The sequence below is a fragment of the Marmota monax genome, unplaced genomic scaffold (assembly GCF_021218885.2).
Source record: "Marmota monax isolate L192 unplaced genomic scaffold, Marmota_monax_Labrador192_F-V1.1 WCK01_AAM20220418_F8-fsc00030, whole genome shotgun sequence".
Classification (NCBI taxonomy): Eukaryota; Metazoa; Chordata; class Mammalia; order Rodentia; family Sciuridae; genus Marmota; species Marmota monax.
Window position 1 is genome coordinate 8,202,143 of NW_026691988.1, and position 19,130 is coordinate 8,221,272.

The 19,130-nt window shown below is 37.8% G+C and overlaps 1 protein-coding gene across 8 annotated transcripts in view; it reads right to left on the reverse strand.

The window, feature by feature from the left end:
* Map7 (microtubule associated protein 7) overlaps positions 1 to 19,130 on the reverse strand; it is a 175,748-nt gene that overhangs the window by 82,353 nt on the left and 74,265 nt on the right. The window contains exon 1 of one of the 8 annotated variants that reach the window (XM_058581466.1): positions 18,191 to 18,450. The exons of the other annotated variants lie outside the window; for them this stretch is intronic. Within the exon in view, the coding sequence (XP_058437449.1) occupies positions 18,191 to 18,212 (22 nt within the window). The 5' untranslated portion in view covers positions 18,213 to 18,450. Of the gene's footprint in view, positions 1 to 18,190; positions 18,451 to 19,130 lie in introns of those variants that run through there. 8 annotated transcript variants of the gene reach the window in all.

Consider the following 19,130-nt stretch of genomic DNA (forward strand, 5'->3'; position numbering starts at 1 on the left):
TCCACAAAAGGATTTCAACCTTTTTGGTACTCTGGACTTCTCTGGCAATCAGGGAAAGCCAGGTTGGATTCCTTCTCAGGATACTTTTAGATGCATAATCAAAACAGCATTTCAAAGAAAATATAACTATACTTTTTTATTGTACTTAAAATGTAAACAAGATATTAAAATGTTTATATTAAACGATAAATTTTCGGGGCATGTTTAATAACTGCTACGATTTCCAAGTAGTGATCAGTTTAGCTCCCTTTGGGATAGGTGAAACAAGTGCAGTGCAATAAAAGACACTTGACATCTGCTGGTGCAAACACTACCAGAGCTTCACTGCTCACATTCGTAATTAAAGGAATTGCTCAATTTGCAGGGGGAAGTTAGTGGGAAAAATATATAATTTTTTTCTACATTCAAATTAACAAACCCTAAATTAAGAACCTCTAAGGGAGGCTGTGCAGGGAGGGTTTTTAGGTAGTCCATTTCAGATTCTTTTCAGAACAAAAAACCTTCTACATTTCACTTTACATCTCTTTTCCTCCTTTCAAAAAATAAAGGCACATCTCTCACACATTCTGAATATTACCTGGTTTGTATAAAAATCTCTGAAGTGCCACCAAAGCAAGGGAAGAGGATGCACTTGAGAGGCAGTAGACAGTGCAGGAGCAAGACCTTGTATGCAACTGACCAAGTCCTGCTTTGCCTATCTCAGTGCATCATTGTCACAGGGTACAGTAATGCACTTATTCTGAATAAAAAAAACAAAAAACAAAACAAAACCAACTAAAGCCAAACTGTATTCTTAAATTGTAAGAATTGATTAGGATTTTACATTTTCCCCAAAAATGAATGGCTTAAATTTAGAGCGTCAAGGTTTCAGTGAAGGTACTTAAAAGCATGCACACACCATGCTATTTTCTGAAATTATACCTTTTGAAACTATTTTAAATAAATAATGTTGGATTTCACTTTCTTATTCTGTATTGGAGTACATGGTTTTTACTTTTTTCATTTTGATAAAATACACATAAAATGGTTAAATGATAAATATGCTATGCACACAGTTCAGTCTAGAGGTATTAAATATATTTACAGTGTTCTGCAACCTTCATCTCCTTATATCTCCATAACTTTTCATCTTGTAAAAAACTGAAGGTCTATACCCATTAAGTAATAATGGCCCATTCCCTCACTCTAGAACCCTGCAATCACCATTCTACTTTCTATCCCTATGATTCTGACTTCTCTAAGTGTTAGTCAGCTTCTCTTAACTACAACAAAATACCTGAGATAATTAACTCATAAAGGGAAGAGGTTTTTTTGTCTAATGACTCTAGAATTTCTAGTCCAGGATCAGGAGGGCTCAGTGTCATGGATGCAAACAGAGCAAAATTGCTTACATCTTGAGCTAGAAAGCAAGAAGAAGGAAAACTGGGGGTCCCATAGTCCCCTTCAAAGGCTTGCCCCAATGACCTAAGGACCTCCCACTAGATCCCATCTGCTAAAGGTTCTACCATTTCCCAGTTCTACCATCTCCCTTGGTACCCTAGGGACCAAGCCTTCAGCAATGTGGACCTTGAAGAACACTGCTCAGTTCAAATGACTTAAGTATCTCACATAAGTGGCATTATATAGCATTTGTTTTTGCTTGTGAATGGATTATTTCATTTTGCATAATGTGCTCATAGTTCATCCATGTTGTAGCATGTCAGAATTTCCTTCCCTTTTAAGACTGAACAATAGTAAATTGTATGTATGTAGTTTTACAAATTTCCTCTAAGGATATGAAAGCAAAAAATAATATGAAAGCCCAACATTTCTATGAGCTTCTTTCATCAGACACACCTGCAGTATTTGTTAAAAATGTAGGTTCCTATGTCCCACCTTAGACCAATAGAATGTGACTCTTTAAGTGTGTGGGGCCTGGGAATTTTTATTTTTAAGCAAGTAGCACAGTTGAATCTCATATACACCAAAGTTTAGAACCACTGCACTATTTGTTACTTTAGGCCCTACTATTTTGTGGGAAAACTATCCAAATATCAGTAGGACAGAGTTTTGAATCACTTTTTTTTTTTTGGAACTGAATTTATCCTTTGACTCTTTATACAGCCTTTTACACACTCAACACAGGCTGTGGATGCTTGTTCAGAATTTGTGTGATAACTGACTACAGTCGATGTCAATAGAAGCTATCTCTTTATTTTCAGTATGATGAAAATACTTAATTTTCAGTATAATGATTTCTTTAACACGTTTCTTAAAATTTAGTAGCATTTTTCTAAACAAGCCCATCCCAGAACAGAAAAGCAAGTATTCTCTCTTGAAAGAAACCATGGCCCCTACTGCACAATCTAATAACATATTTAAACAACAGCCCTGCTACCTAATACTGCCAGACAGGAGGACTAAATCTCAAGGCATTTGGCATTCTGTAAACACCTTACTAAGATTTTTTTTTTTTTTAATTCCAAGGCTAAAATTTTATTAATCTTACTAGAGTTTCAATTTGGAGCATTTCATGCATAAGAGTTCAGCAAATGGCTCATTTTAAAATCGTTCGTGAGGAAGAAGTGTGGCCCTGCTCCTCTGTGGTAGTGAGGTATGCAGACTTGGGCTCTTCCTTCCTTTCTTCCCCTCCCCCTTCCCTCAGCCCCACCCCCCTCTCTTTCTTTTTTTCTTTTAAATGAAGAGACAGAGTTCTGCTATGTTGCCCAGGCTGGTCTCAAATGATCCTCCAGCTTCAGCCTCCTAAGTAGCTGGGACTACAGGTGTTTACCATCTCATCCAGCTTTCAATCCAGTTTTGGTGTTTTAATACTCATTTCCTCACTGAATAACACTCAAGGATGAAAAACTATACACACACACCCCTTTCTGGGTATAAACATCTTCTCCCTTACATAATAAGCAATCTGTTAAGTTGTATATTTTACTTCTATGCAGAGTGACTGGACTGCATTGTGTGTGAAACTGGGGGCCATTCTGATCACTTTGTCATGATGTAACAGCAAGAATCTTGACCAAGGTTTCATCTAAAACATGAGACTCTCTCCCATAAAATATGTGGCTGTCTCCTCTGGCGGATGCTGAGGTCATCATTTGAACAGTACATAGAAATCGCTTTCACAGTTAGTACTGGGAGTAATTGTATTTCTTCCAATTAACTGATTTTTTTCTTTTCAGCGAAGCAAGCTGGACATCTGGCAAGGTTCCCCATTTGCAACGACAATTTGAACAGCTTTGAAACAGACTGTGGTCCACCCACAGGATGCACCTTTGGAAGGACCTCACTTCCTGTACCATTTTATCTTCCAGCTTTCTTTTATATTTTTTTAATTTTTCAAATGCTTTTATATACATTATTACATTGCCCTTTACGAGCTCCTCTAAATATTTTTAGAAGAATACCATAAATATTTTTTAATTTAAAACTAAAGATTTATGATCCTTTTCTTAGAGATTCTCTTCCTTTTATCCAATGATGTAGATGCAGGGTAAAAACAATGGTTTAGTATTATTTGAATTAGATTTATGCTTTAAGATGAAACAATAAACTGTAATACTGAAGGCAAAATTGAAATCTTCCAATACTGACCAAATAGGTGTCATGATTTTGAAAAAAATTCCTAAGTAATTGGTGCTTCAAGAAAATATGAAGAGCTGGGCATGGTGGCACACACCTGTAATCCCAATGACTCAGGAAGCTGAGGCAAGAGGATCACAGGTTTGAGGGCAGCCATAGCAATTTAATGAAACCCCATCGTAAATTTTTAAAAAAGGGGCACTAGGGTGTACCTCAGTGGAAAGCTAACCCTGGGTTCAATCCTTGGTATCCCAAATAAAAAGAAAAACATTGAAAAAGTACTCTTTTACCAAAAGCAATTTATGCTGAAGGACATCACCTAAACTTTTTCTTAAGTAATAATAATCACTTCCATATAAGCATAGTGCTGCTAAAATACAATAATATTAAAATGTTGGCTTCTCCCCAAAAGCAAGCAAACCTAAGCAGTTAGAAATAAGCAACTGTTCTGAGATTATGAAGGAATAAGCAACTCTCAGAATAGATAACCACACTCTTGGGTCTGTGCAGGAAGAGCATTAGGCACGGACCTAGTTGGAAATGAGATACCTTTGGCAACATGATTATTTAAATGCTTCTCTCATGACTCTTGCCTCTTGAAAGGCTATGGTTGTGCAAGGATTTTGAAATCTGATAAAGCACTCCTATTGATCCGATAATGGGGAAGACATCAATCTAAGTATCCTGAGAACTGCCAGACTACCACACACCACCTTGTGATCACCAGACTGATGTCATCCCCTCATACCTTCCCATGCCCACCACTCACAGTTGAATGTGTACTCTTTGCTTTCCTGAGGAAATCTTTTTCCTTCAATATCTGTCACATCCAGAAATTCTTTTCTCTGACATTTGTCAAGGGGCCTATTGTCCTGCATTGAGGGCCCCCTGTTCAGGACCTCTTGGACTACCTCCAGTAGCAACACTTGACAGATACAGAATCCAGAATAAAAAATAAGACCTTTTCTATCAGTGGCCAAGAAAGGAAAATGAACAATTATTAGCACTTTGAAGAAGTGCCATGTAATGACAGAATGACTGAGAGAATCGTTCTCACAGCCATCAGTGTACCTATCCACTTACAGAGTGCCTTCATACAATGTGCTAGGCACAGCAGGCCTGGCCTCAACCCAGTGGAACTTTCGGGCCACAGAGTCCCTGGAGGGCAGGCATTGGCCAAGGGACCACAACAATGAAGGTGCATTCAACACTGGGATCAGAAAACAAAACAAAAAAAATGAACCTGAATAGATAGTACTACTTAAAAATCTGTGTGGCTTCTGTTAAATATTTTGTCCTTTATACCAAAAGAAAAGTTGAAAAATAGTATAATTAAAACAACATACAATTCCATTTTATTTCCCAGGAGATTTCTTTAATTCACTTTTTAAAATAATAATTTCCCCTTAGATAATTAGATTTTTTTAACATTATAATTCCCTCCATGAAATACTTTTTATCTGATTATAATATTAAGAATCCTTCAGAATAAAATGAGTAGACTAAATATTAAATTATTAAGAGATAATTTGGAGGAAACAACCACTTTTTTGGAAGTGCAGTTATATTTTCCAGGAAGAGAGTATATTAAATAACAACCATGTCTTTTTTTTGGGGGGGGGGGTCCCAAGGACTGATCCCAAGGCTTGGGATATGCCGTGCAAGTGCCCTACCACTGACCAGCACCACCAGCCCAGCTGTCCTGTATTTTAAAGGTTGCTGCTGATGGAGTTTAGGAGATGCTACCCCAAAATACAACATCAGGAGACCAGAATATGGCACCCAAATATGGCTCTTTGGCATAAAGATTATTTTGAACTGATTATTTTGGGAAACAGTAGATACTAGAGAAGCTCTAAAAATAGAGAAGCTACACTTTCATGAGAGAAACTTATATCCAAAAAGGAAATCTCTGCTTGTAAGGGTGGAGGAAGGGAACGATGACTGCAATTCACTATAGATCCTCCATGGAGAAAGGTCCCTCATCCACAAAGGGACCTCAGTCCCATTTCCCTCTCCTGTCACCTCCCCACATCTTCTTTGTTTCTGCAGACAAAGCATTCAAGTCACCTCTTAAGAGGTCTACTTTCAGTCCTCCCTGCCATCTCCCAGGGGTACAGGAGGTGGATATGTTAATAAACCTGTTTTTCCCCTTGTTATCTGGCTTTTCTTGTAGGGGTTCATTCCAACTAAGAACTCAGGAAGGGCAGAGAAAAGTTATGTTTTTTCAACTAATGAGCAACTGAGAACGCAGGGGTAAAAATCCTTTCCATTTTTCTCAAGGGTATAATTTTGAAACATTCTGATGACAGCTACTAGCAGTAAAATCTGTGTAAAACATTCAGCATATTTCAACAAAGCTTAATAATTAATGAACATCCTATGTTATTAATTTATAATAAATCCAAGCTGTTTCAAGGTTTTCAAGTGCATTGCCTAAGATTCTACGGCAGTGGTAATTAGCTAAAGGTGAGAGCCCTTAAATTTCCTGATCTGCATTTGTCATAATGTACCTTCTGGAAAATCTACTGAATGTTCAAGAAGTATGTTTAAAGATTCTGGAAGCAGTCAGGCCATCTAATTAATTTAATAATTTGTGAAGGGCTTTTCTTGTCAGAGAATATACGCTTGAATACAGCAATGTCCATAAAGAAGTCAGAAATTTTATAATTATGATTAATTTATGTATTAGAATTCCCAATAAATTCTGGTGAATTAATCTGGTTTTTATCTTTATGTTGATATGGAGGTAATGGGCAGGTAAAATATTTTGACTAAATTTGGTAAAATAATGTGAACTTTTTAAATAAAAAAGCAACTGAGTGTTCACACGCTGAGACAATAATTTCAAAGTTCTCGGCTTATCTGTTTATCAGTACTACTTACATCAACCACAATTTTAAGAGGGTTTATTGAGAGAAACTGATCTTTCTTTTCTAATGTATGGGGTGTTTTTAAAGTTATTATTTAGGTGTGTAAATAAGTATATGTCTCCTTTGGTTAGATCTAAAATTCTGGGAAATATATACAGAACTGTTACATTTCAATGTTTCATCCCCATATTTACATGTCAGTCTCTAATGTGGTCCCTAGGTCTACCCAGGCATTTAGAGTCCTGAGGCTCTTCCAAACTTACCAGAGGCTGCAAAGATATATCACCAGTAGGGTCTACCCCATTCTAATTTTAAACCACAAGTGCTTAGCCTTCCCCCATCCATCAGAATCCATCCTTCTTTTGAGCCATTAAGCTCACAGTCATGAAATGACAATTTGGATTTTTTTTTTTTTGCAGTGCTATGGATCAGAACCCAGAGCCTCACATGAGTACCAGGCAGATGCTCCACTACTGAGCCATACCCCAGCCTGCTAATTTGAATTTAAATGTTCATGAAAACAACTTCCCATAGATGATCTACCTGTAGCTTAAAAGACCTTTTCTTTGGCTACTTTTCATTCAAAGGACTACTTGCAACTATTTGAGATGTTAAATTTGGGACAGATGCTATGGTTTGGACGGGATTCCTCCACCAAGGGTTCAAGAGATGGAGGCTAGGTCCACAGTGACGGAACGGGACATATGGTAGGACCTTTAAGAGGTGGAGCCATGGGAAGTGACTGGGTCACTTGGGGTGTTGCCCTTGAAAGGACCTGATATAGTTCTCCTGAGAACCTGGCAATAGAGGTGTTATTAGAGAGCAAGCCAGGCCCCTTCTCACTCTGGCTTCCTGCCTCACTATGTGATCTCTCTTGGGGGTGCTCCCAACATGATAACATGCACTATCTGTAATAGAGCCAGAGGGACCTTCATTGGAGCTGACCAGTTTCTCTCAATGAATCCTCTTAAAATTGTGGTCTCTTATTTGTTGATGTAAGTAGTACTGATAAACAGATTAAGCTGAGTACTTTGAAATTACTGTTTTAGTGTGTGAACATGTCAGTGCCATGCTTTTGGCCCTCCAAAACTGTGGGCTTAACAAGCTTCTTTATTAGTACCTAGCCTCGTGTATTTAGCTGTAGCAGTGTGAAAATGGACTAATACAACAGATGTCTACTTAAATTTAAGCTACCCCTTATGGATGACAGCATGTAATTATGAGTACTACAATAAGATTAATCTATAGTTAGAACTATCCTTTTACGGATCCTTGGTCACATGATCTCATATCTTTCATCTAAAGTGTAACCTAAAGCAGAATATTAGATAGGTGTTTCCAAATGTAGCACTGAAATTCTGGAAGTAAGAGAATCAGCAAGCTATAAGCAGTGAAGTATCGCTATTAAAACAGTTACAAAGAATATTAAATAACAATAAAAGGCCAATTCACCAGTAAGATAAAACAGCAATAAATACATATGCATATAATATCTGAATACCTAAATATATATACAGCAAACAGTAACAGACCTGACGGAGAAATAAAAAGTAAACAACAGGAGATCTGAATGCCCACTTTCAGTAATGGATAGACCACCCAGACAGAAAAATCAACAAGGAAACAGGAGTTAAACAACATCATAGATCAAATGGACCTAACAGATAATATAGAACATACCACCTAATGGTAGCAGAACATACATTCTTTTCAAGCACACATGGAAGATTCTCTAGGACAGATGACAAAACAAGTCTTAACAAATTTAAGAGACTGAAATCCTAACAAGCATCTGGTTTGACCACTACAGAATTAAAATAAAAATCAAGAGCAGAACAGATACTGGAAAAACAACAAATATGTGGAATTTAAACAACAAACTCTTAAAGAACTGTCAATGGGTTTGAAGAAGACCAGAATATGCCACCCCAAAATGTGCCTCTTTGGCATATGAATTTTGAGCTAAGGGACAGAATTTGCAGAAAAAGAATGAAGTTTCAAAAGAGGGCACAGGGCTGGGGATATAGCTCAGTTGGTTAGAGTGCTTGCCTTGAATGCACAAATCCCTGGGGTTCAATACCCAGCATGGCTAAAAAAAAAAAAAAAAAAAAAGAGGGCATATTTTCTTGTGGAAAAGAAACTTATATTTATAAAGGAAATTTTTCATTTGGAGATACATTTCCCTCCAACTCACTAAGAGGAAGAGGAAGACTCAACTTGTATCAATGAGGAAGGACCCAACTCAAATGTGCACACTAAATCAAACCTTATCAAACAACCCTGGCTTACCATACTTTTCCTGGTCACCTTCCCATAGCCTGTCTTCCTGGCCCAGAATCCCAAAATCCCTATTCCTTTGTTTTAGCCTAAAATAGCATTTAAAGGCCCAAGTTCTAACACCCAGGTGGGTTACCCACAATCAGGTGCTCCTGTAACCAGAGTTTTAGGAGGTAAGAGACCTGGCTCTGGAGGATCCCAATGGGACAGGTCTGGTAACCTGCCTCAAAAGGCCAATCTGAGAAATAAATGGTGGTGATGGCAGGAAAGTAATTTATTCTTACTATGGGTACCCTGGGGAGAAAAACAACACTCTAGTCACTGAAAGTCTATCTCTAAGGGGGTCAGCAAGGTCTTAGGCTCATGCAGCAAGGGTCTGAGGTCTGAACAGCTGGTGACCTTGGTCAGGCCCAGGCCTGTGGATCACTATCATAGAAGTCAGGTAGGGCCTTGTCCAAGATAAGAAAGCTGTTGGTTCCGGGGGATACTTTGAATTGTTGTCACAAGATGTTTATTCATCAGACCTGTTGTTCCTGGATCCTGTCTTTAGTTATGCATTGGGAATTTGTAGGCCTACATGACCATGCTGTTCCCTCTCCTGTTTGCATGTATAATACACATGTTAATAAACTTTTTCTCTCTTATTAATCTTTCATTGGTCAGTCTGATTTACAGGAGCCCAACTGGAAAACCTAAAATGAATAAAGGATATTCTCCTCCCCTACAGGTGAAAGCAAAAGTCAATAGGAAAATTAGAGATGAAAACAAAAACAACACACAGCCAAGTGTGGTGGTGTATGCCTGCAATCCCAGAGGCTCAGGAAGCTGAAGCAGCTGGATCACAAGTTCAAAGCCAGCTTCAGCAACTTAACAAAGCCTTAAGTAACTCAGCAAGGCCTTGTCTCTAAATAAAATACAAAAAGAGGGCTGGGATGTGGCTCAGTGGTTAAGTGCCCCTGGGTTTAATCCCTGGTGCCAAAAACAAAAACAAAAAACAAAAAACACATAATTTATGGAATACAGCAAGAACAGTAGTAAGAGAAGTATATAGTGATAAATACCTACATTAAAAAATAAAGATTTCGAATAAACAATCTATTTTAAACCTCAAGGAAATAGAAACCAAGAACAAATTAAGCCCAAAGTTGGGAGAAGGAAGTAATAAAGATCAGAGCAGAAACAAACAAAATGGAGAATAGAAAAAGAAAAAAATCTTAAAGATATGGGGCATGAAGCGCAATTTTGATGAGGAATCAGAAGAGATGACTAGGAATAGGCTGGAACTTCTCAGATTATTTATATCTTTGTAATCAGAGCACTGACAGAAAAATAGACAATAAAGGCTATTCTGATAAGGTTTTATAGGGAAATGAATGAGGTATTGGAAACCATAATCAAGGACATCCTCTGTACAACCATGCCCTAGGGCCTTACAGAGGACAGAACCTAAGAGCAATGAACCAGGGTATCTGGCAGGAGAAATGCCTGCGCAGCACAGTATTCAGGTTACTACTCAACTACTTTTAACTGTATAGAGTGAAATGGAAGAACAAAGAAGTGACTTATCACTAAGAATTTATCATTAAAGGAGAAGCAAAGCTGAAACACTTGGAAAACCCAGCCTGGCCATATAAGTCAAAAGCCTGTTTGGGAGAGAATATCAAGGGTGTGGCCAAGACAAAGAGACTCTTAAGGCTAGAAAGGAGCCAGGTGCCATTCATCAAAACAACGGACAAGGAGACAGAACTTGACTTAGTGGTATAGCACATGCCCAGCATGCTTGAGACCCTGTGTTCCATCCCCAGTACACATATAAGGAAGGAAAGACCACCCCCTTGTCCATTGAGAGTTTATAGAAATCTTCCAGGCTGCCTGTCACAATTTTAGAACGTGGAGGCCTCCAAGGCAGAGAAAAGGCTCCCTGCCAGCTAGGTGCCTTAAGTGTAAGTCTGCTGTTCAAATGGGCCCAGGTGAGACTCAGCCTACCACTGCAGAGGGTGCAAACTGCAACCTTGGCAGTATCCCTGCGGTGCTTCCTGCGAACCTCAAGAGTGCAAGACCTGTGGAGGCATAGATCCTTCCGCTAAGATTTCAATAGATATTGAAGATACACTGGTGGCCCAGGAAGGGACTTGTAACAGGGATGAAGTCACTGCCAAGAGTTCCTACAGCAGGATATAAATGCTGTCTTCTACAGCTATTATACACGATGATAGAAGTCCCTCAGGATCTATGAGTAATTGGCTCTAGAACCCCCTTAGACACCAAAATCCACAGATGTTTAAGTTCTTCATATGAAATGGCTTAATATTTGCATCTAATTTAAGTAATACTTCCATATACTATAAGTCACCTTTAGATGACTTACATTACCTAATACAATGTAAATGCTATTTAAGTAACTGTTTCACTATATTGGTTATGGAATAATGAGAAGAAAAAACTCTCTGTATATGTTCAGTACAAAAAAAATTTTTTTAATGGTTCATGGTGATTGAATCCAGGTGTGCTCTACCATTGAGCTACATCCCCAACACCCACCCCCTTTTATTTTCTTCAATCTTTATTTTGAGACAGAGTCTCACTAAGTTGCCTAGGCTGTCATTGAACTTGCGATCCTCCTGCCTCAGAATCCCAAGTCACTGGGATTACAGACATGCATCAACACACTCAGCTCAAATATAGGTTGGCTGAATTCTCAGATGTGAAACCTTGCAAATATGAGGGGCCAACTATATATGAAAAGATGCTCAATACCACTAGTCATTGGGAAGTACAACTAAAACTACCATGAGATATGACCTCATAGCCACAGGATGACTTGTCAAAAAAAAAGAAGAGATGAGCACTGGCAAAGAAAAATGTGGAGAAACTGGGACCCTTGAACACTATTAGTGCAAATGTAAAATAGTGCAGTTGTCACAGAAAATAATAGGGAAGCTCCTAAAAATTTTTAAAAAACAGAACTACTAGAAATAGAATTATGATCCAGCACTACTATGTTGGGGATATTTGTCCAAAAGAACTGAAAATAGGAACTCCCATAGTCACTGAAGTGTAACTCAAAACACCAAGATGTGATACAACTTAAGTGTCCATTTATGGATGGATGATGTTTTAGTCAGTTTTTTGTTGCTATGACAAATATCTGAGAAAATCAATTTGGAAAAGATTTATTTTGGCTCATGATTTCAGAGATTTCAGCCCATGGTTATTCGGCTTGTTGACTATGGGCCCATGGTGAGGCAGAACATCATGGCAGTGACGGCATGGTAGAGCAAAGCTGCCCACCTCATAGCAGTCAGGAAACAAAGAGCGCAAGGAAGAGGCTGGACATGACAAACCTTCCAGGGCATTTCAGTGACCTGCTTCCTTTAACTAGGCCCTACCTCCTACAGTTTCCACTACCTTCCAATAGTCTACTCAATTATTAGCACATTAGAGATTAATCCATGAGAGCCTTCAGGATCTAACCACTTTCCAAAATGCTCACCTCTGAACAATGCTGCATTGGAGACTGGGCTTTCAACATAGGAGCCTTTGGGACACATTTCAGATCCAAACTACAACAGATAGATATCTAAGAAAAGGTAGCATGCCAGGTGCAGTGGCGTTCATCTGCAATCTCAGCAACCCAGAAGGATGAGGCAATTTAGCAACGCTGTCTCAAAAGGGTACGATGGTGCTGAGAATGTGGCTTAATGATTATGCACCCCTGGTTCAATCCAAAAATAAAATAAATGCTAAGAAGTTCCCAGACCTGTCTGCTGCACAATAAATTTAATAATTCATGAAGAACATAGCCCTTCTCTAGATCCAATGAGAATGTATCACTTCCATTTCAAATTTTCTAAGGGGAATGCAACTGCTAGGTTCCTATAACTGGATTTCAATCAGGTGCTACTGACTACAGAGAGCATAATTTATACACAAAGCCTAAAACTCTATACAAAGTTGATTTAACTGCTGGGCATGGTACTACACACTGTAATCCCAGAAATTTCGGAGGCAAGTTTGAGGCCAGTCTCAGCAATTTAGTGAGACCCTATTTCAAAATAAAAAATGAAAAGGGATATGGGATATAGCTCAATGGTCCAGTGCCCTGGATTTAATAACCAGTATGGCAAATAAATATATAAATAATAAATAAAACACAAAACCAAAGTTGACATAAATAAGAGTATGCACAAGAGCCCCATTTCAATACTCATTGCATATCTATAAAGAGTTAAAATACACAATGTTTATGAATCTACTTAAGAATATATAAAAAAAATTAAGAAAAACCCAAAACTCCATATTTGATCACCAAAAGACGCTCAGGTATAGATACAATTTGTATATATAAATAGCTTTTGCTTAGTTCTTGGTGATTTTACTTAATTTAAATCCAAGTAAAATTCCTCATGATACATTTTTGTTAATTTTTATCTTGACCATGACTAAAATATATTGAAATGTTTACATAGTTAAATTGTGTTTTTTTAATTATCAGTAAAATAAACTTTTATACTCAAAGAAAGACTTCTTTTTTTTTGTGGGAGGACAGTGCTAGGGATTGAACTCAGGGTTTCCCACAATCTAATGGGGAGCTCTACCACTGAGCTGTGCCCCTCCCCCACAAGTCTTAAAATGTTAATCTTTGACTCAGTGCTTTGTAAATGTTGTTACAGAAAGACATGAAAACTGTGCATTGTTAATATTAGATCAAGTAAGTGGAAAGCTTAAATATTAACTTTTACCTTCTTGGCCCTTCAAAACATGTTACTTGCTTTTTAGATGATGTTATTTTGTCCTGTCTCTGATAAGATACTTTGCATTACCCAAAAGATTATAATACAGAACTGGTTTTACAGCATTATCTGTTAAAATACAATAGGCCTTGAAGGAAAGTAACTTCTAATTAAAAACACTGACGCCTTTAAGAAGTGTATTTGAAAATTATACTAAATATGTGTATGTTTATGCATATATTGATTTAGGTGTATATGGTACTGGGGTTAGAACCCAATGCCTCATATAAGATACGTAAGTGCTCTGCCACTGAGCTATGTCGACGGCCCTTTTTACGATTTTAACTTTGAGATAGGCTCTCAGGAAGTCACCCAGTCTTGGCTTTGAACTTGCCATCCTCCAATCCTCCTGCCCCAGCCTCCTGAGTAGCTGGGATTATAGGTGCATACCATTTACCCAACTTGAAAATTTTATGCAATTTTTTATAAATTATTTTTAAATTTTTCTTTTAGTTGTAGATGGACACAATACCATTCCTTTTATGTGTGCTGAGGATCGAATCCAGTGCCTCACATGTGCAAGGAAAGGCTCTACCACTGAGCTATTACCCCAGCCGAAAATTGTATTTTGAAGTAAGTAGAGATCATCACATCTAACTATAACTCTTATGGAATTACTTATACTCTTTTAGGGTACTAGTCTCCTCTCTAATCAGTACTGGAGTTTTTAGATTATAGTGAACAAATGACTTTGGGGATTAAAAATGCATAAAAGATCGTATTTATGCTAAATAGTCATATACTGGTCGTTCACATCTGTATTTCTACCCAAGTACTGGGGATGAAGCCCATGGCCTCATGTGTGCCAGGAGAGTGCTCTACCACTGAGCTGTGTCCCCAGAGTACCTCTGTTCTTATATATTAAAGATCCTAACCTAAGTTTTAAAAGATCATTCAGCTCATGGCTCAATTAAATTTTATTTATTCATATTACCTTCATGTTTTGATAAAAAAAAATATATTGTCAAGATGACATACAAATGTTGGCAATTTAGTATTAAACTACAGGTCGGAGAACATTACCTAAACAGTGACTCAGCAAAGTGCTATGAAAGAGGACTGGTGGCTTCTACTATGTGATTTGCACCTTAAACTTTAGGTGCTAACTCTCAGACCTTAAACATCTTTAGGCTGTTTGACAGTATGTTTTACTATCTTCATACCGTTCTTTTAAGACTCCCCCTTTTCTGTTTCTGTATCTCATTTCTACAATGAAGCAGATTTTGATCTTTAAGCTCTTTGGCTATTCAGAAGACCCATGAGCAACACGCCAATTCCTAAATGAGAATTTCAACTCCTATCCTTCACGCGGTGCTCAGTCCTTCTTCCCTAGGAATATCTGTGGGGTCTGCTATATAAGTTCAACTCCCTTTCACCAGAGGTAGTTTGAGATCTTGGGAGGTTTAGATGAGTGAATGATGGCATCTGAAAACTTTGATTTTATTGATGTTTGTTTCAAAGAACACCATCTAATGTACACACCATTAGGCTCAGTAAAGTACAGGGTGCAGTGGCACATGCCTGTAATGCCATTGGCTCAGGAGGCTGAGGCAGGAGGATTGCAAGTTCAAAGCCAACCTCAGCAACTTAGTGAGGCCCTAAGCAACTCAAGTGAGACCTTGTCTCTAAATAAAATACCAAATTGGCTGTGGCTGTGGCTCAGTGGTTAAACACCCCTAAGTTCAATCCCTGGTACCAAAAAAATAAAATAAAAAAAGAATAAGTTATAGAAAATCATTGAGAAAATTTCCACCAGATTTTCAGAGTAATAGTGGACAATTAATATACTTTAAGAGTTTGGCCAGATAACTGAAAAGGCATACCACATACCTAAATGGTAAATAATCATAAAAACAACTGTCACCTGTTGAATAACTACTATGCAACAGACGGTACTAGATGCCTTAAACCCCCTGTGTCAATTTATTCCTGATAGCTAGACTGCATGCTAGGGAATACTCTCCTCACTGAGCAGAAATGGAAACTAAGGCTCACAGAAGTAATCTGTCCAATGTAAATGGCTAAATTGTGAATAAAATTCATACCAGTTTGACTTAAAACCTATTAACAACCATGGTACAGTGTTTTCCAAATAAATAAATGGCAGGAATGATTGTTGCTTTTTCACAGAGGGGTCTGTGGCTCAGAGAGGTGAAGAGGGCTTGCCTATGGAAATCTAGCCTTCAGACTTTCAAGCATAATCTCTGTCTCTTGACCAAAGTGAAGACTCAAGTTTCAGAAAGGCTCGTATTTTGTGAGTGCTTCCTTAACATGACTTTTAATTTCTAAAACATATGCCAACATAAAGTTTCTGGTAAAGGAGCTTGAGTTTGCCACCAAGGTGACCTTCACTGTAGGGAGGAGGGTGAAGGATATTAATCAGCCCACCACCTGGCCTGTTCGCCTTCTCAGGCCCTGGATCCAACCCAGAGCCTTGAGCTCGACAGGCAAGCACTCTACTACTGAGCCACACCCCCAGCCTACCACCTGGCATTTTATTGCAAAATTATCTTTCTAGAGTACTTAGTTCAGTTGTTTGTCATGTAGGAAGTAAATTTTTTGGTTTTCTTTTCTCCTTGAAACATTGCTGTCGTGTAGGTATCAAGATATTAACATTTCTAAAAGTCAGAAAATAACAGTAGAGGTTTGTTAGCTACAGAAATAATTAGCATGTTCTCCTGCAGTGAGGCTCTTAATTTTATATAAAGCTGCAACTGGTGTTGTCATTTGTTGGGTTTTACAAAGGTTTAGGTATGGCTTCTCCTACTTCTCTGCCCTACTTTAGTCTAGGGATGGGCTCATAAATTTGATAAACTACTGGCTTTTCTGTGGCATTACCATCCCATTCTAGGTACTTCTTGTACAACAGTGCACAAAACAGACAAAATCCCCCAGCCTTGCACACGTTTAATGGACTGCACACATTAAAGCTGTGGGAAAGGGTAGTGCTATGGAGAGCCAAATCATTAGAGGACAGTTGTCCCCAACCCCCTCTTACTCAGTACAGCTCAGTGGTGAGAACAGGTTCTGCTCCCACGACTGTGTGGACTTGGACAAATGAGCAGGGGGCTGCTGTGTGGGTAGAGGCCGGCTCCCCTTTAACCTTGAAATCCAAATCAATGGAAACATTAGGCATCTGGTTTTTACTGTTGTGGGGACTATACAACATCAGATAAAAAGATGGCAATTGGAAAAGTAGGACCAAAATCCAGCATCTATAATCATTTAGTGTTTTTGAGCTACTTATCTAGGATTTTATGACCAGTCATCTGGATTAAAAAAAAAAAGATTCCTTCTCAATTCTAAACTTATCTGGTGGACATTTATCCGATTTCCTTACAGAATAACCTGTATTTCATTGGATGTCAGTAATCTCAGTTTTTATCCTACATAAAAAGCAAACAAAAAACAAAACAAAATCTAGTGCTTATCCATCAAGTATACTTTATCCTAATATTCAAATATTATATATAAATATACTTTCTAAATAGAAAGATATGTCTCCATAAATTGCCTCACTTAAGGGCAAAAAGAATTTAAAATCCAGTTTACTGAACAAATTTTAGTTGAGGCATTTTGTCTTTTATGTATAAAAGCCCTGAAAATTTGAGTTTATTCCACTGTATAAAAATATCAACAGAGATGTAATATGTCTAAAAGCCACAGAACTAGTAACTGTCAAAATAAACAACAAACTCAGATATACAAAGATATTTCTATGTGCTGCTCTTACTCTCGTCATAAAACATAAAAACAAACCACTTATTCACATCATAACCCATCTCCTAATGGCTTCTGGATACTGGCAACTATATAAAATTTGTATTTCTTTTCTAGAGGAATTTTATCATAGAAAATTGCAAATATTATGAAAATGAAGATGAATTTTGCAAAGAAAACATCTTTATATGATTAAAAATTGAACTTCACGAAACACCTATCTATAGAAACTTCTTTAAACAAGGTGATAAAAATAATTATCTAAAGTATAGTACATAAGATTCCAGTATTGAATTTTTCTCTGTAAAGCCCACATTTTTACATGCCATGGAAATGAAAGCATCCTGTTAAGGAAACTCAAGTGGAAAATGCAAATGTTTCTGATAAAAGCAAAACTAAATAAAAACAAGAGGGAGACAAGAGAAATACCTTTCTTTTAGTAAGCAAATAACAGAACTCTTCCATCCATGTGAACCACAAATATTGAGAACAGACAAATCACAAATAAATTCTATACCAAAGTTTTCTTTGGACAGTAGCATGATTGTACATGTGCAGTTTGCTCTGTCCAAATTTGGCAGTTTCTTTAAGGCGATCTTAGATGTTATTTGTGTTTTCATTTTGTTTTTGCCGAAAGAAAAAAAGTAGGAATATGAAAAATGGAGAATGACCGTTTACCTTCAGTTCTCACAGAAGCTATCACACAGCTCCAGGAAATAAAGAGTGAAGTAAATGCCCATTATTTATGTAACATAACAGAGATCATTTTATTTAGTTAAAATCCCCACTCCTTTTTTAAGAATATCAAAAACAATTTTTTTAAATAGGCTCTATTACAAGACTTCCTACTCTATTTCACCTGTTGTGTTACATTTGTCAAAACTGGTTTTGCAACTGCCTGACAGACCCTTATTAAGGTATTCAAAATACATTTTGAGCTGGAGAACTTACAGTCCATGTTAGCATCTTCCATTCTAAAATCCTTCTTTCTTGAATATGCTGCAACATGTCTGCATGTCTCCCTCTTCTTGTTTTGAGTCCCTCAGGCAGCCAAGACCAAATAACCAGTGATGGGGCTTTTTGATCACGCTAGCCTCTCCCCTCTGTCAGAGCTTAAGGTACACTTGGGAGAAAAGCAAAAGGGTGGCGGGACCTGGCTCTGCAGCCGCTGTTCTGAGCAGTGACCCTGTTCACTGAACCAAGCAAAAGCTGGGAATGGCTCCTGCTCAAAACAGCCAGCAAAGCTCCAGTGGGTGTGAGCTGCAGCAGAGGAGGCCTCTCCTGGTAAAGAAAGGTTGCTAAACATCAGCCCAATCTCAGGACTCAAACTCCACTGGAGCCCCAAACGGGATGTGCATGGAACACACATTAAAAACAAAATTCTTTCACCAAAATCATTTTTTTTTTACTATTTCTCCAAACTCTTCTGTCTTTTGGCTTCCAGATACATTAAAATTGACATTTAAAACCCTAAAGATTAGGGCTGATTTTGTTCCCACACCAGGAGCATTTGAAAAAGGCGGTCATTTAGAATCAGTCAGGCAGAGAGACCTCTGTTCTTTCTCTCCCTTCCTTGCTGAGGACAGACATGGAGCCATTGTGAAACCGAGTGAAGTTTCCTTGCTTTGTTCAGAAGGCCCAAAGACTGACTTGCTTTATCAAATACTGAAAAACATTATAGGTCTTCAAGGAGAAGAAAAAAAACAATTAATACAAATACTAAAGATTTAAAAATTATTTCTCAATGAAATACATATAGGTCCCCAGAATTTCAGTCAGTGATAAGTTATACTGTGAACCACAGTATAACAGTATAACAGTATAACAGTTTTGCCTTAGGCTTATCTTTAAAAGGGTTTTATTTTATTTTATTTTTTTTAAATATAGTCAT